Here is a 13425-nt window from a genome sequence, read left to right on the forward strand (position 1 = left end):
GAATAATGAATGAATGAATGCACGACTGCATTAGTGAGTGAGTGAGTGCATGAGGGAATGGATGTGTGAGATAATGAAGGAATGAGTGAATGAACGAATGAATGAGTGAATAATGAATGAATGAATGCACGACTGCATTAGTGAGTGCGTGAGGGAATGGACGAGTGAGATAATGAATGAATGAGTGAATGAATGAATGAGTGAGTGAATAATGAATGAATGAATGCACGACTGCATTAGTGAGTGCGTGAGGGAATGGACGAGTGAGATAATGAATGAATGAGTGAATGAATGAATGAGTGAGTGAATAATGAATGAATGAATGCACGACTGCATTAGTGAGTGAGTGCGTGAGGGAATGGATGAGTGAGATAATGAAGGAATGAATGAATGAATACTGCACGAGAGAACGGGCGGCTCAGTGAATGCATGAGTGAGCGAGCGTATGGGTGAGGGTGGAGCTGGAGACACAGGTCTGATGGCAGACCCCGCTGCCTGTGGCACCGCTCAGCCCAGCAGCCGGGCCTCCGCTGGGAGGCGAGAGGCGGGTGGGCGCACGCTACCGAGTAGTAGGTGGCTGGGTCCACGGCGGTGTGGCACCGGGTGAAGGGGCCGTCGGTGTCGGTCAGTCGTGAGCACCAGTGCTGGGCGTACTTCTCTGGGGACAGAGGGGAACGGCGGTCAGTGGCTCTTAGTCACGCTGCCAACAGCAGCACGGGCGGCTGGTGTCCTCCCAAGAGAGAGCCCCTCCCAATGGAGTGCAGTGTCAAGAAGCCATGGCAGCTGGTTCTCTCATTTCCTGCACCCCGCAGAGCTGCCACCTTCTAGGGACACCAGTGGACAGACAAGCAGGGGACCCCTGCTTCTTGGGCAGCAGGAGGGCGAGGAGAAGGCCAGGACCACCTGAGACTGAGCCCCACTTCCCTCCCTGGCTCGGTCCAGGGAGCCGGACACCCAGTGTCAAATGAAAGTTAAATGAGACTTGGGTCCCAAATTCATGATGCTCCACAGAAAACAGTGATGACAGGACAGGTGCCTCCCTGGGACTGTCCTCGGAGGCCCCTCCCAAGCCCCTACCTGGGTGGGCTGCACACGGAGGGTGGCTTCCACCCTGCCCTTGGCGCCCTGACCTTGTCTTCCAGAATGTTCCATGGCTGTACCAGTGCCCGTGTTGGTTAGTTTGCCCTTTTACCACCTGGTGTCCCCCTGTCAGGGCTGGGGCCGCTGGGCAGCTGGGCCCCGTGCCTGGACAATGTGGGTTGGGGCCATGGAGCAACGGCTTCTCGAGTGAGTGACCAGCTGGGACACAGAGGTGTCGAACCAGCACCCGACCGTCAGCGGGAGGCAGGGCGGGCGCACAGCGTACCGTTCTCCACGCTCAGGGAGCAGGGGTCCTCGAAGCTGCTCTTGACGTTGGGGCAGGAGGCCTGGGTCTTCCAGGTGTTGGCGAAGGCGGCAGCCGTGCCCTCCACCACCCCGCTGATGGTGCGGAGGTCGTCGGCCTGGATGCTGTTGAAGTTCCCGCAGAGACCTGCGGCGGGAGGGCAGGTTGAGGCCTGTGCGCCCGGCTGCGAGGGTGGGCTCAGGGGCCTGGGGGGGTGGGCGGCCCCTCTTACCACAGGTCAGACCCCGGAGCTCAGGCATCAGCCTCACAAACACCTGCATGGTGGGGACCAGCTGGATGTCCAGCTGCAGGCCCAGGGTGGTCTGGGCGATGACGAAAAAGGTTGAGGGCCTGAAGAGGGTGACGTTGGCTGCGGACACAGAGGGCAAAGGTTTTACTGAGGAGCAAGGTGGGATCCCCGGGCAGCTCTACAGCAGGAGGGGGCTGGTGCTTTACCTGCAGAGACAGGGAGCTGGGTGTAGATCTGGTTCACAAACACCTCCCCACTGGCCTTGACCACGATGACCTGGAAGGAGCCAGGGCTGGGGTTAGTGCGGGGCTGGGGTCAGTGCAGGGCTGGAGTCAGTGTGGGGCCAGGGTCAGTGCGGGGCCGGCGTCAGTGTGGGGCCGGGGTCAGTGCGGGCCGGGTCAGTGCAGGGCTGGGGTCAGTGCAGGGCTGGGGTCAGTGCGGGGCTGGGGTCAGTGCAGGCCGGGGTCAGTGCGGGGCCGGGGTCAGTGCAGGGCCGGGGTCAGTGCAGGGCCGGGGTCAGTGCAGGGCCGGGGTCAGTGCAGGGCCGGGGTCAGTGCAGGGCCGGGGTCAGTGCAGGGCCGGGGTCAGTGCAGGGCCGGGGTCAGTGCAGGGCCGGGGTCAGTGCAGGGCCGGGGTCAGTGCAGGGCCGGGGTCAGTGCAGGGCCGGGGTCAGTGCAGGGCCGGGGTCAGTGCAGGGCCGGGGTCAGTGCAGGGCCGGGGTCAGTGCAGGGCCGGGGTCAGTGCAGGGCCGGGGTCAGTGCAGGGCCGGGGTCAGTGCAGGGCCGGGGTCAGTGCAGGGCCGGGGTCAGTGCAGGGCCGGGGTCAGTGCAGGGCCGGGGTCAGTGCAGGGCCGGGGTCAGTGCAGGGCCGGGGTCAGTGCAGGGCCGGGGTCAGTGCAGGGCCGGGGTCAGTGCAGGGCCGGGGTCAGTGCAGGGCCAGGCTCGGCCGCGTCGCCCCAGCGCCCCGCAGAGGCAGCTGTGAGATGCGTCTGCGAGTGGCTGGGAGACTTTTGCTGTGGGGCCGTGGGCTCCTACGGGGTAGGACTGGTGACCTGATTTCTACTCCCTGTACTTCTGATTTTCTAAGTTTTCTCCGAGGACAGCGCGTTATTTTAGTACGTAAAAGCCAAAGTTATTTTATAAAACAGAGAAATCGACTTTGGTAGAGAAACTGTGCTGTCCAGAAGTCACCCAGTCCCTCCTTCCTGGGGCCAGCTGGGCGGGGGTGGAAACTGCAGTGCCCTGTCCCTGAGCTGTGCTGTTTAGGGACAGTCACTCACAAGACCCATGAGGAACGGACACAGCCCGTGGGGTAGGAGGGTCTTTTGGCTGGCTGCTCGCTGTTCTCGCCAGGGGCCGAAGGCTTGGGCAGAGGCGACTTGCTGTGAGGGCGACCCTCCCCTCCCCCATCTCTGGGGTCTGACCCTGCCCCGCCGGTGACACTCACCGTGTGCCCCCCGTCCAGGCTCAGAGTCAGGCTCTTGAGGCAGTTCTCGTTGTCCGTCAGCCCACACCTGCGCAGCTCGGCCAGCACGGTGAAGGCGCTGCTGTTACAGGACTACGGGACGCGACACTGGTCCTCACGGCCGGCCCCAGCCCGCCGTGACCTCCCCCTCCTCCCACCCGTGCTACTCACGCTGGCTGGAAACCCCTGTCCCGCCACTGCCCGTGGGCTTCGCGGAGCAGCCACTCAGTCCTCATATGCCCCCACCCCCTGACAAGGAGGGGCTCTCAGGACGCCCTCCCAGATACAGCAGGCACACACGCAGGGACCTCAGCGCAGCGCTGCGCGTGAGGAAGCCGAGAAGGCTGCGCCCGCGTGAGGCCAGCGCCGTGGACACGGGGGGAAGACCAGCGGTGGCCGGGGGCCGGGGCAGGGAGGGGAACAGGTGGAGCATGGGGGACTTCCAGTCCAGGGATGGACCCTAAAGTAAGCTATGGACTCTGGTGATGACGACGTGTCAGTGTTGGCTGTCGCTGGTACCACATGCCCCACACCAATGCCAGTTGCTAATAACAGGATAAAATGTGTGTTGGGCAGGGGGCATGTGGGACTTCTCTGTACTTCCTGCTCAATTTATCTGTAAATCTAAAACCGTTCTAAAAAAGGCTGTTAAAAAAGCAAAACCCAAAGCACAGAAGATTTAGGGTGCCAGATGGGGTCAGCCAGGGCTGGAGGCTTTGATCAGCAGCCCAAGTGGCCCTGTGGGGACCTGCATTAGAGAGCTGGGGCTTTTCCTCGAGCTCTCACCATTGGGGACTTCCAGGGTCACCCCAGGTGCAGCAGGGACACACAGTGGGCTGGGGGTTCCTGGGGGAGGCTGGATGCATCCCTGAAAGGCACTCTGTCCAGGAGAGGACCTGGGCACCCCGGCCGTACCTTGGTCAGCACGTAGCTGCAGTCTCCATGCACCGTGTACTTCTTCTCATCGAAGGTGGAGAAGTGGGCACCGCCCAGCACCGAGCACGTGCCCGGGCATGGGACCTCCTCACAACTCCACTGGCCTCCAGAGCAGGTGCTAAGAGCAGCAAGAGAGAGGGCACTGTGTGTGCCAGCCGCCAGGAGCACCCAGCCTCCAGCGTCTGAGTCTCACCCAGGCCTGCCACATCCCTGCCCAGATTGGGGACCCTGCTGGCCTATGCCACATTGGCCACAGACTGGCCTATGCCACACTGGTCACAGCTAGCCTATGACAGGTACCCGGGCCACAGACCCCAGCTCACATTCTGGTCAGGCCAGAGGGAGGGGCCCGGGACCTACCAGTTGGTACAGTCTGTGGAGTAGACGTCCCCCGGAGCGTAGGTGGCCCCATTGTATGTGCAGGAGCACTGGGACGCAGGGATGCAGCCAGCCTGGCTGATGTCGTCAAGCACCGTCCCTGCAGGGCATAGGCAGGCCACGTGACAGGTGCCGGAGCTGTGTCCGCGTGGTGGGTGTGTGGAGGGGGACAGGCCCTCTGCCCACCGTGGCCCTGCAGCGGGCTGGGGGCCTCAGCCAGCCTCAGGGGCCTAGGGGTCAGGGGTCTTTCCTTGCGGCTCTGCTGCAGCAGTGCAGCCGCCTAGCACCCAGCATGTGTCTGCGTGTTTCTCGGGGACATGCACCTGGGCGGGTGGGGGTGGGGACACCGTCTCACCCTCCGGGCAGAAGCAGCCTGCCACGCAGTGGTCCTCGCAGGCCTGGGAGTGCTCCCGGTTGGAGCAGGTGTCGGTGCAGGGCGAGCGGCACTCGTGGTATCGCATGTTGTGAGGGCATGTCTGGGCTGTGGGGAGACCGGGGAGGCGGGGCTCATGTCAGCAAGGCAGGATGGCACGACAGGGGCAGGGGCCAGGGGTGGGAGCACTCACGGCAGAGGTCGAGGCTCCTCCAGTCCTGGGGCAGCCCCCCGGCGTGGGTGCACTGCCGGGAGTATTCAGCCAGCGTGTCGCAGACGCAGCCGGTAAGGCCGTCGCGCTCGCAGAAGCAGAAGTCCTGCTGGCAGGCCTCGAGGTAGCTGCTGACGTTCACCAGGTCCGTGCAGCCCGAGAACGACCGGCTGCTCAGGAGTTCCTCACAGATGTCCTGGCAGAGCCGGAGCCATGGTGAGTCAGAGCGCAGCGCCACCACTGCACGCACGTCCCAGAGCTCGCAGCACCCCCTCCCCAGCCCGCCAGTGCCCCTTGACTCCTAGGCTTACAAGGCTGGTTGAGCAGTTCTTCAGAGGCTCAGGGACGGGGTCCTGACACTGCTCCGTGGGGCCGTCCATCTTCTGCAGGTTCCCAAACTCGATGGGAGTCAGCCTGGTGTCTGCAGAAAGCACAGAGCCCGGCTCTGCCTGCAGGTCCTGCCCCTCCATGCCCAGCACCCGAGCAACAAAGTCTGGGGCTCGATCCCCGTGGTGGAATGAGCAGGGTCATTTATGCTGGGGGCACCCCACCAAGGATGCCCGAGTTGTTCCAGCTATGCCGCCTGGCCTCCCCGTCCACACTGCCATGGCACTCTCAGGGAGACTGGAAATGACGCAAGGAAGCACCTCCAGAGCCCGGGGCATCCAGGGCTGCAGGGCGTGGCTGAGGCATCGACTGTCACAGGACCCTGGGCTCGTGCGTCCAGGCTGGGACGCAGCCCCGGGGTTGGAGAATGAACCTGAAGTCATGTGGGCACTGAGCCCACCTGGCACGTGGGTAGGCTCTGTCCCCTGTGGTTGTGTACCCCTTGTAGGTAGCCTTGTATGAGACCATGGGCCCAGCAGAGGGGAGGCAGTGGTCAGGGGCTCTGGCTGGTGCAGGTCGCATTTGCAAGGCCACTGCCTGATGGCAAAGCCTCCAAAACCAAGAAGGAGGCAGCTGTGTAATTCCAGGTGAGGTGTGTGATCAGGGGCCGCTGCCAAGAAACTGAGAACGAGGAGCCTGATGGGGAATTTGCTTTCTAGCCACACTCTGAGGCCCCCCATGTGACAGGACTGTGTGTGCATGTGCATGCACGTGTGTGCACATGCTGGGGTGGTGTGGGTGTGTGCATGTGTGCAGGTGTGTGCTGGAATTGTGCGAGAGTACAGGTCAACATGTCCATGTGTTTGTCTGGGGATTATGCACATGTGCGTGTGCTCAGAGCATGTGAGCATGTGTATGAAACTCCGAGACTTCTGGGGACGCTGAAGAAGGTGCTGGAGCAGACAGTGCCCGGTAGCCACGCTGTGAGAACTTACTGTGGGAGAGGAACTCATTGAGCACGGGGACACCATTGAAGTCTCCGCAGAGCCCACAGGTCTTGTTGGCATATTTGGAGTCTAGCTCCAGCTGGAATGGAGGGAGAAATCAGATGCCCGTCCCCACCAGGGACAACCCAAGAGGTGAAGGACAGGTGAGGTTCCCAAGGAGGGGCCGGGGACTACAGAGGAGACACAGGTGTGAGATCCTCCCATGAGCTCCACAAAGCCATGAGCCTGGGCGGGGCTGTCCTGTCCTGGGGGAGACGCCTGGCACATACAGGGCCTCCGTATTGGGGATGCGGACCCCAGGTGTCCATCGTCACCTGCTGTGTGGGGTGGGGTCTGGACTTCACTTTCCCCTGTCTGGAGAGGCTGTTGCAGCAGGCCAGGCCCTCAGAGGGCTGGAGGTGCGTGCCTGGCCCCCCACCTCCATCCTCACCAGGAGGCTCCATCCACCCCCTGTGCCCCCAGCCTCACCAAGAGGCTGTCGTCCTGGTTCCACATGAAGACCAGGCCAAGCCTGGCCACCACCTTCAGGTAGCCGCTGCTCTGCTCGATGAAGACCCCGGACTGGCTGAAGGGCAGCTGGATCCTGCAGAGAGAGGGCTTGCTGAGGTTCTGGGGGCACGGCAAGGAGAGGAACCCCAGGCACAGAGTGTTCCTGCGGCCACGTACGTGACATGTTCCCCATGCCCACGGGCTGTGCACGGGATGGGGCATGGGACCCTGGGGCTCTGGTGTCACAGACCTAGGCAGGCCTGGCTTCCAGGGGCAGGAAGAGAGCCCTGGGCTGGGAGGGGCAGGTGGGCTGAGTGCACGGTCCTGCGAAGAGCCAGTGCCAGCTCCGCTCTCAGGTCTTGCCAGTCACCCTACATCCCTCCCACGACTGCGATGCTCCACTCACTGCCCTCTCCCTGATCGCAGCCCACCCATCCCGGGCCCAGGCTCACAGGTGGCCGTTGACCAGGACGGAGCTCTTGGTCAGCTCGACCACCATGCCATCCAGCTTCATGGTCACCCTGCTTGGTGTGGTGGCATTGGATGCCAGGCCGCGGCGCAGCTGGATGTTGAAGTCCTCGTAGGCAGCGCCGCAGTGCGCGGAGAACACGTAGTTGCAGAGGCCGGGGAAGCGGAAAACGTCCCCATCAAAGGTCTTGTAGTGGAAGTTGCCCCAGGTGCTGCACACCCGTCCGTTGTGCGTGGAGTTCAGGGCTGCGGGAGGCAGCGTGGCCTTTGGAGGCGCCACCCCTCCCCACGTCCCCTTCCCATCTGCCCATCCTCAGCCTGCCCTTCACCATCCTCCTCAAGCTGCTGTCCTGGGGTGGGCATCGGGGGTCCCGTGTGCTTCTAGGAGGTCCCGGGAACTTGCTTGCGGGAGCTTTGGAAACTTTTCGAATTCTTTCTCAATGTCCACCCGAGAGCTGGGCCCCCTTCCACTGGCGTCTGCAGTCTGAGGGGTAGACTCACCAGCCCACACCCTTCCCCAGCCCTGCATGGGGTTTCACTCACCTCGTACCACGGGGGTGGTCCTCAGGGGTGGGAAGACAGTCACCCCGTGGAGGGTGTCACCTGCGGAATCAGGGGCTCAGGGGTGCGCACCGGTTCCGGGTGGGGCAGGGCATCCCTGTCGCTCCCACGCCGACATGGATCGGCTGCACATTACATGCGTGTGGGGCATGGCGCAGGCTTCTGCAGGTGCAAGCCCAGCTTTCCCTCTGACTTCCCAACTCCTCCCTGGTGGTTGCCTGGACAGAGCCTGGGGCTGCCGGCTCCCACACGCCCATGGCCCAAATGTGCTGTTTGTACGAGTGGGTTTCTTTGCACCCAGAATCTCAAAAATGCCTGAATCGGCATCACGGCCCCGACGGTCACCGGGGTGCTGAGATCAGGCTCAAGGGCCCCAACCCGCTTGGCCCAGTTGGGGAAAAACAAACTGAGACTCTCCAGGTTTGCCTTGGGCCCCCTTGCTTTGGAGGTCCAGCTGCAACATGGCCTCCCACACCCACCCGCCTCTGCCAGAGCCACCGAGGACAGCAGTGATGGTCCCTGCCTGAAATATCAGGAGTTAATCAGGGCACACGAGGGCAGAAGCCTGGTCAGAGCCATGGTGCACTCAGCTGGCCTTGGCCAGATGCAGGCATGACTGGGCTGTCCCCCTCTCTGCAGCTCCCTCCAGAGCCTGGACTGGGCTTGGTGGTCGAGGGCCCTGCACAGAGGCAGGACCAGGGAGGGGCAGATAGTGCAACTGACCAGGGCCGTGTACATGGGGCATCTCCCAGACTCCCGGGTTCTGACTCCCCAGCGTGGCTGACTGTGCACCTGCCCCAAGGGGCACTCTGTGCCACGCTGGGCAAGATCAGGGGGATCTGACAGGCATGGGGCCAGGAAGGGGGACACTGAGACTCACCACCAGGCCCCTGGGTGCTGAGAGGGAGGTTGCTGTGGTACTCATAGCTGGATGTGGAGGAGCCATCCTGGGCCTGGTCTGTGAAGGAGGAGACAGCCTGAGCACACGGCAGGACAAGACAGGCACCTCGGCCGGCTCAGGCTGCTCTTATTAGTTGTGGTGCAGATAGAGGGAAGGATAGAAAGGCCTAGAATGTTGGGGGGGGCAGGCAGTGAGGGTTCTCTGTTGGACCAAGAGTGCTGGGGGGGTCTCTGTCTATGTGGACCGGGTGTCTGAGGTCACTTGGGCCGACTGCTGAGACAAGACCCCCTGTGAGGACCCCCTCAGCTTGGTCTGATTGAGAACTCGTCATGGGGGTCCCCTTGCCTGGATCTGGTGCCTCCAGGGGACACTCTATTCCCATTCCCTCATTCATGCGGTTCGCCATGTGCCAGCCCTGGTCTCCATGCTCGGGTGCTGGGGACAAAACCAGCACCCCGCCCACGTGATGATTCCACTGAGGGGACCAGATGATAAAAGATGTGGGTTGGTCAGAGCTGTCATAGGTGAGCAGGGCTCTGGAGGAAGCCCCCAGCAGGCTGGGGGCCTGGGGGCCAGGTGTGGGATAGGCACCTTGGGCGGCTGGGGTGAGGGACAGGTGGTATTGGCCCCCAGACTGCTGGAAGGCTTGGCTTCCCTCCAGCTAGCAGACTGCAGCGAGGCTGATTTTTGGATCCATAGAGGCTGTGCCAGATATGCAAAATGTCACCTGAATCCCCTAATGCTGTCGGGCACAAAGCCAGCATGGCGGGTGGGTCACCCCCTACCCCCATAGTCCCCTGAAGAGGGAGGGTCATGACAGGAGGCCAGGGACTGGTGACAGGAGTGGTGATGCTAGCATGGCAGGGGAGGTCTGAGCACCATGGAGCCCAGAGAGCCTGGCCTTGGTCTGCACTCCGAGCCTCACCCACTCCGCCCTGGCCTTGCCTTCAGGAGGAGGTGGCTGAGCAAGGGCAGGGTCCCCCTATAGGTTCTGGTTGGGCCCTGCTCAGAGCAATGCAGAATAGACGGAGAGGGCTGAGCTCTTCCTGGCTCTGGGACTGTCCAGCACGGATGGGGTGTGTGGACTGGGCAGCCGTGGCAATGGAGACCAGGGGCTTTGTGCCTGCCCTGTGGTGCCAGGACCCCAGGCGCATCTGCCCACACCCCACCCTGGTGTCTCCTCCTGGAAGCACACTGGTGTCCCCTGGGAGGCAGAGGCAGGGAAGTGCCGGCCCAGGAGGGAGGGAGCCACCAAGATGCCATGGGATCTGGGAGCCTCCCCCACCACCCTCACAGCACAGGCGTGGGAACAATGGCTCCCCTGAGGGTCTCACCATCACACCTCCACCCAAGGTTGAGACCCCCAGGAGACCCCATCCAGGCCCAGACAGAGAACGTGAGCTGGTGAATGGGGCATGTGTGGGGGTGTCCAAGGGGCAGGTACCCAGGGGCTGAGAGCTGCTCTGCCCAGGCCTGGTGGGGCTGTGAGTAGCAGGAGACCCTGTTGGTCAGTGGCAGACCCACTGACAGGGAAGGAGTGCAGGAATATGGACGGGGGGCTCTGGGATGTGGGCTCCTGCTTCCCTGTCTCAGAGGCCCTGCAGCCCAGAGACCCCTCCCCAAGCCCACGAGCTGGAAATTGCCTGAAGGTGTCAGTGCCACAGGCAGAGGCCAAATGGTAGGAGCCACTCAGGAATACATCCAGCTGGCCTGGGACCCAGGGTGGGCTCTGAGCTGCCCACATGGGCCAGGGCCATCCCAGGACTTGAGGAGCAGCCAGGGGCTCTGGGCCAGGCCAGCACCAGCCTGGGAAAGCAGGCAGCTCGAGTCTTACCTGTGTGCTGGGCACAGGCCAGGGCGAGAACCAGGCCCCAGAGTGGGGCCAGCTTCCTCCGGCCAACACCCATTGTGTGGAGCATGGGGAGACGTCCCCAAGGTGGCCTCTGGGGAGGGACCCAAGAACCAGGAGCCTTTTGTAGTCCCAGAGCTGGCTCCAACCCTGATGGCTTCAGTGGGTGGGCGGGGCCTGTGGTTCCCCTCAAGCTGGCAAACAGTGGGCTGTCCAGCAGCTGGTGGCAGGCAGAGATGGGTGTGCCTGCCAGGTGGGGCCTGGTTTCTGAGGGCTCCCCTGAGTCCTGGCCTGCAGGGGTTCTCCTCACCTGCCCCCACCCTGGACTTTCTTTGGACACTCTTCCATGCCTAGGAAACTAACTTGTGAGCTCCTGGTGACTGGAAGCCACAGCAGCCATGTAGCTGACCAGATGCTGCCCCAGGATGGCCACATGCCAATGCTGGCGGGCCTCACCCTCATTGCCCAGGTGGCAGAACCCTTCCCCCACAGTGCAGCTGCCAACCTAGAACTGCCCACGACTCCACTGTGCTTCAGGCACTTGGATCTAGGTGGGCACTGGACAACCAAGGCCAGCAGTGCCATTGCCCACTAGGTGGGCCCTACCAGGAAGCCCCACCAGGGAGGGACAGCAGTGAGGGGAGAAGCTGGGCTGGACCCACCCAGCCAGGGAAAGTTCTGGGGTAGGAGAGGCACTTCAGCTGTTCTGAGCAGTTGCTTATGACTCTCCTGGGCCTGTCCTAAGCTGCTGATTGCCACCTAGTTCTCCATCTCTGTTCCATCAACTCCCCAAGACCTATCTTACCTTCAGTGCCTGGGAGAGATAGCACATCACAGGTAGCAGGAGTGTGGGGTAGTAATGAATGAATACATGGACAAGTGAATGAGTGAGTGAATGAGAGAGTCAATGAGTGAGTGAGTGAGTGAGTGAGTCAATGAGTGAGTGAGTGAGTGAGTGAATGAGTGAGTGAATGAGTCAGTGAGTGAATGAATGAGTGAGCGAGTGAGTGAGTGAATGAGTGAGTGAATGAGTCAGTGAGTGAATGAATGAGTGAGCGAGTGAGTGAGTGAATGAGTGAGTGAGTGAATGAGTGAGTGAGTGAGTGAGTGAGCGAGTGAGTGAGTGAATGAGTGAGTGAATAAGTGAGTGAATGAGAGAGTCAATGAGTGAGTGAGTGAGTGAGTGAGTCAATGAGTGAGTGAGTGAGTGAGTGAGTGAGTCAATGAGTGAGTGAATGAGTAAGTGAGGGAATGAATGAGTGAGCAAGTGAGTGAGTGAATGAGTGAGTGAGTGAATGAGTGAGTGAGTGAGCGAGTGAGTGAGCGAGTCAATGAGTGAGTGAGTGAGTGAGTGAGCGAGTGAGTGAGTGAATGAGTGAGTGAATAAGTGAGTGAATGAGAGAGTCAATGAGTGAGTGAGTGAGTGAGTGAGCGAGTGAGTGAGTGAATGAGTGAGTGAATAAGTGAGTGAATGAGAGAGTCAATGAGTGGAGTGAGTGAATGAGTGAGTGAGCGAGTGAGTGAGTGAGTGAGTGAGTGAATGAGTGAGTGAGTGAGCGAGTGGGTGAGTAAGCGAGTGAATGAGGGAGTGAGTGAGTAAGTGAGTTACTGAGTGAGTGAGTGAGTGAGCGAGTGAGTGAATGAGTGAATGAGTGAGTGAGTGAGTGAGCGAATGAGTGAGTGAGCGAGTGAGTGAGCGAGTGAGTGAGCGAATGAGTGAGTGATCGAGTGAGTGAGCGAGTGAGTGAGTGAATGAGTGAGTGAGTGAGCGAGTGAGTGAGCGAGTGAGCGTGTGAGTGAGTGAGTGAATGAGTGAGTGAGTGAGTGAGTGAGCGAGTGAGTGAGCGAGTGAGCGTGTGAGTGAGTGAGTGAATGAGTGAGTGAGTGAGTGAGTGAGCAAGTGAGTGAGTGAGTGAGTGAGTGGGTGAGTGAGTAAGTGAGTTAGTGAGTGAGTGAGTGAGTGAGCGAGCGAGTGAGTGAGTGAGCGAGTGAGTAAATGAGTGAGCGAGTGAGTGAGTGAGTGAATGAGTGAGTGAATAAGTGAGTGAATGAGAGAGTCAATGAGTGAGTGAGCGTGTGAGTGAGTGAATGAGTGAGCGAGTGAGTGAGTGAGTGAATGAGTGAGTGACTGAGTGAGTGAGTGAATGAGTGAGTGAGTGAATGAGTGAGTGAGTGAGTGAGTGAGTGAATGAGTGAGTGACTGAGTGAGTGAGTGAATGAGTGAGTGAGTGAATGAGTGAGTGAGTGAGTGAGTGAGGGAATGAGTGAGTGAGTGAGTGAGTGAGTCAATGAGTGAGTGAGTGAGTGAGTGAGTCAATGAATGAGTGAGCGAGTGAGTGAGTGAATGAGTGAGTGAATGAGTGAGTGAGCGAGTGAGTGAGTGAATGAGTGAGCGAGTGAGTGAGCGAGTGAGTGAGTGAGTGAGTGGGTGAGTGAGCGAGTGAGTGAGCGAGTGAGTGAGTGAGTGAGTGGGTGAGTAAGCGAGTGAATGAGGGAGTGAGTGAGTAAGTGAGTTACTGAGTGAGTGAGTGAGTGAGCGAGTGAGTGAGTGACTGAGTGAGTGAGTGAGTGAGTGAGTGAGTGAGTGGGTGAGTGAGTGAGCGGGTGAGTGAGCGAGCGAATGAGTGAGTGAGTGAGTAAGTGAATTAGTGAGTGAGTGAGTGAGTGAATGAGTGAGTGAGTGAATGAGTGAGCGAGTGAGTGAGTAAGTGAGTTAGTGAGTGAGTGAGTGAATGAGTGAGTGAGTGAGTGAGTGAGCGAGTGAGTGAGTGAGTGAGTGAGTGAGTGAATGAGTGAGTGAGTGAATGAGTGAGTGAGTGAGTGAGCG

General features: G+C 60.5%; 1 protein-coding gene across 1 annotated transcript in view; it reads right to left on the bottom strand.

Moving 5' to 3' along the window:
* LOC103605693 (mucin-5AC-like) overlaps positions 1-10656 on the bottom strand; it is a gene marked incomplete at its 3' end in the record, with an annotated part of 22403 nt that extends 11747 nt beyond the window's left edge. The window contains exons 1-16 of the mRNA XM_008590320.1: positions 10584-10656; positions 8729-8806; positions 7831-7890; positions 7272-7533; positions 6799-6913; positions 6319-6409; positions 5308-5417; positions 4979-5192; positions 4768-4893; positions 4395-4512; positions 4014-4152; positions 3081-3191; positions 1841-1910; positions 1617-1754; positions 1367-1531; positions 564-658 (exon numbers count right to left, since the gene is read on the bottom strand). Coding sequence (XP_008588542.1) covers positions 564-658; positions 1367-1531; positions 1617-1754; positions 1841-1910; positions 3081-3191; positions 4014-4152; positions 4395-4512; positions 4768-4893; positions 4979-5192; positions 5308-5417; positions 6319-6409; positions 6799-6913; positions 7272-7533; positions 7831-7890; positions 8729-8806; positions 10584-10656 — 1965 coding nt within the window. The remainder of the gene's footprint in view (positions 1-563; positions 659-1366; positions 1532-1616; positions 1755-1840; positions 1911-3080; positions 3192-4013; positions 4153-4394; positions 4513-4767; positions 4894-4978; positions 5193-5307; positions 5418-6318; positions 6410-6798; positions 6914-7271; positions 7534-7830; positions 7891-8728; positions 8807-10583) is intronic.
* Between the last annotated feature and the right edge of the window lie 2769 nt (positions 10657-13425).

Source organism: Galeopterus variegatus, unplaced genomic scaffold (assembly GCF_000696425.1).
Source record: "Galeopterus variegatus unplaced genomic scaffold, G_variegatus-3.0.2 Scaffold5988, whole genome shotgun sequence".
NCBI classification, from domain to species: domain Eukaryota; kingdom Metazoa; phylum Chordata; class Mammalia; order Dermoptera; family Cynocephalidae; genus Galeopterus; species Galeopterus variegatus.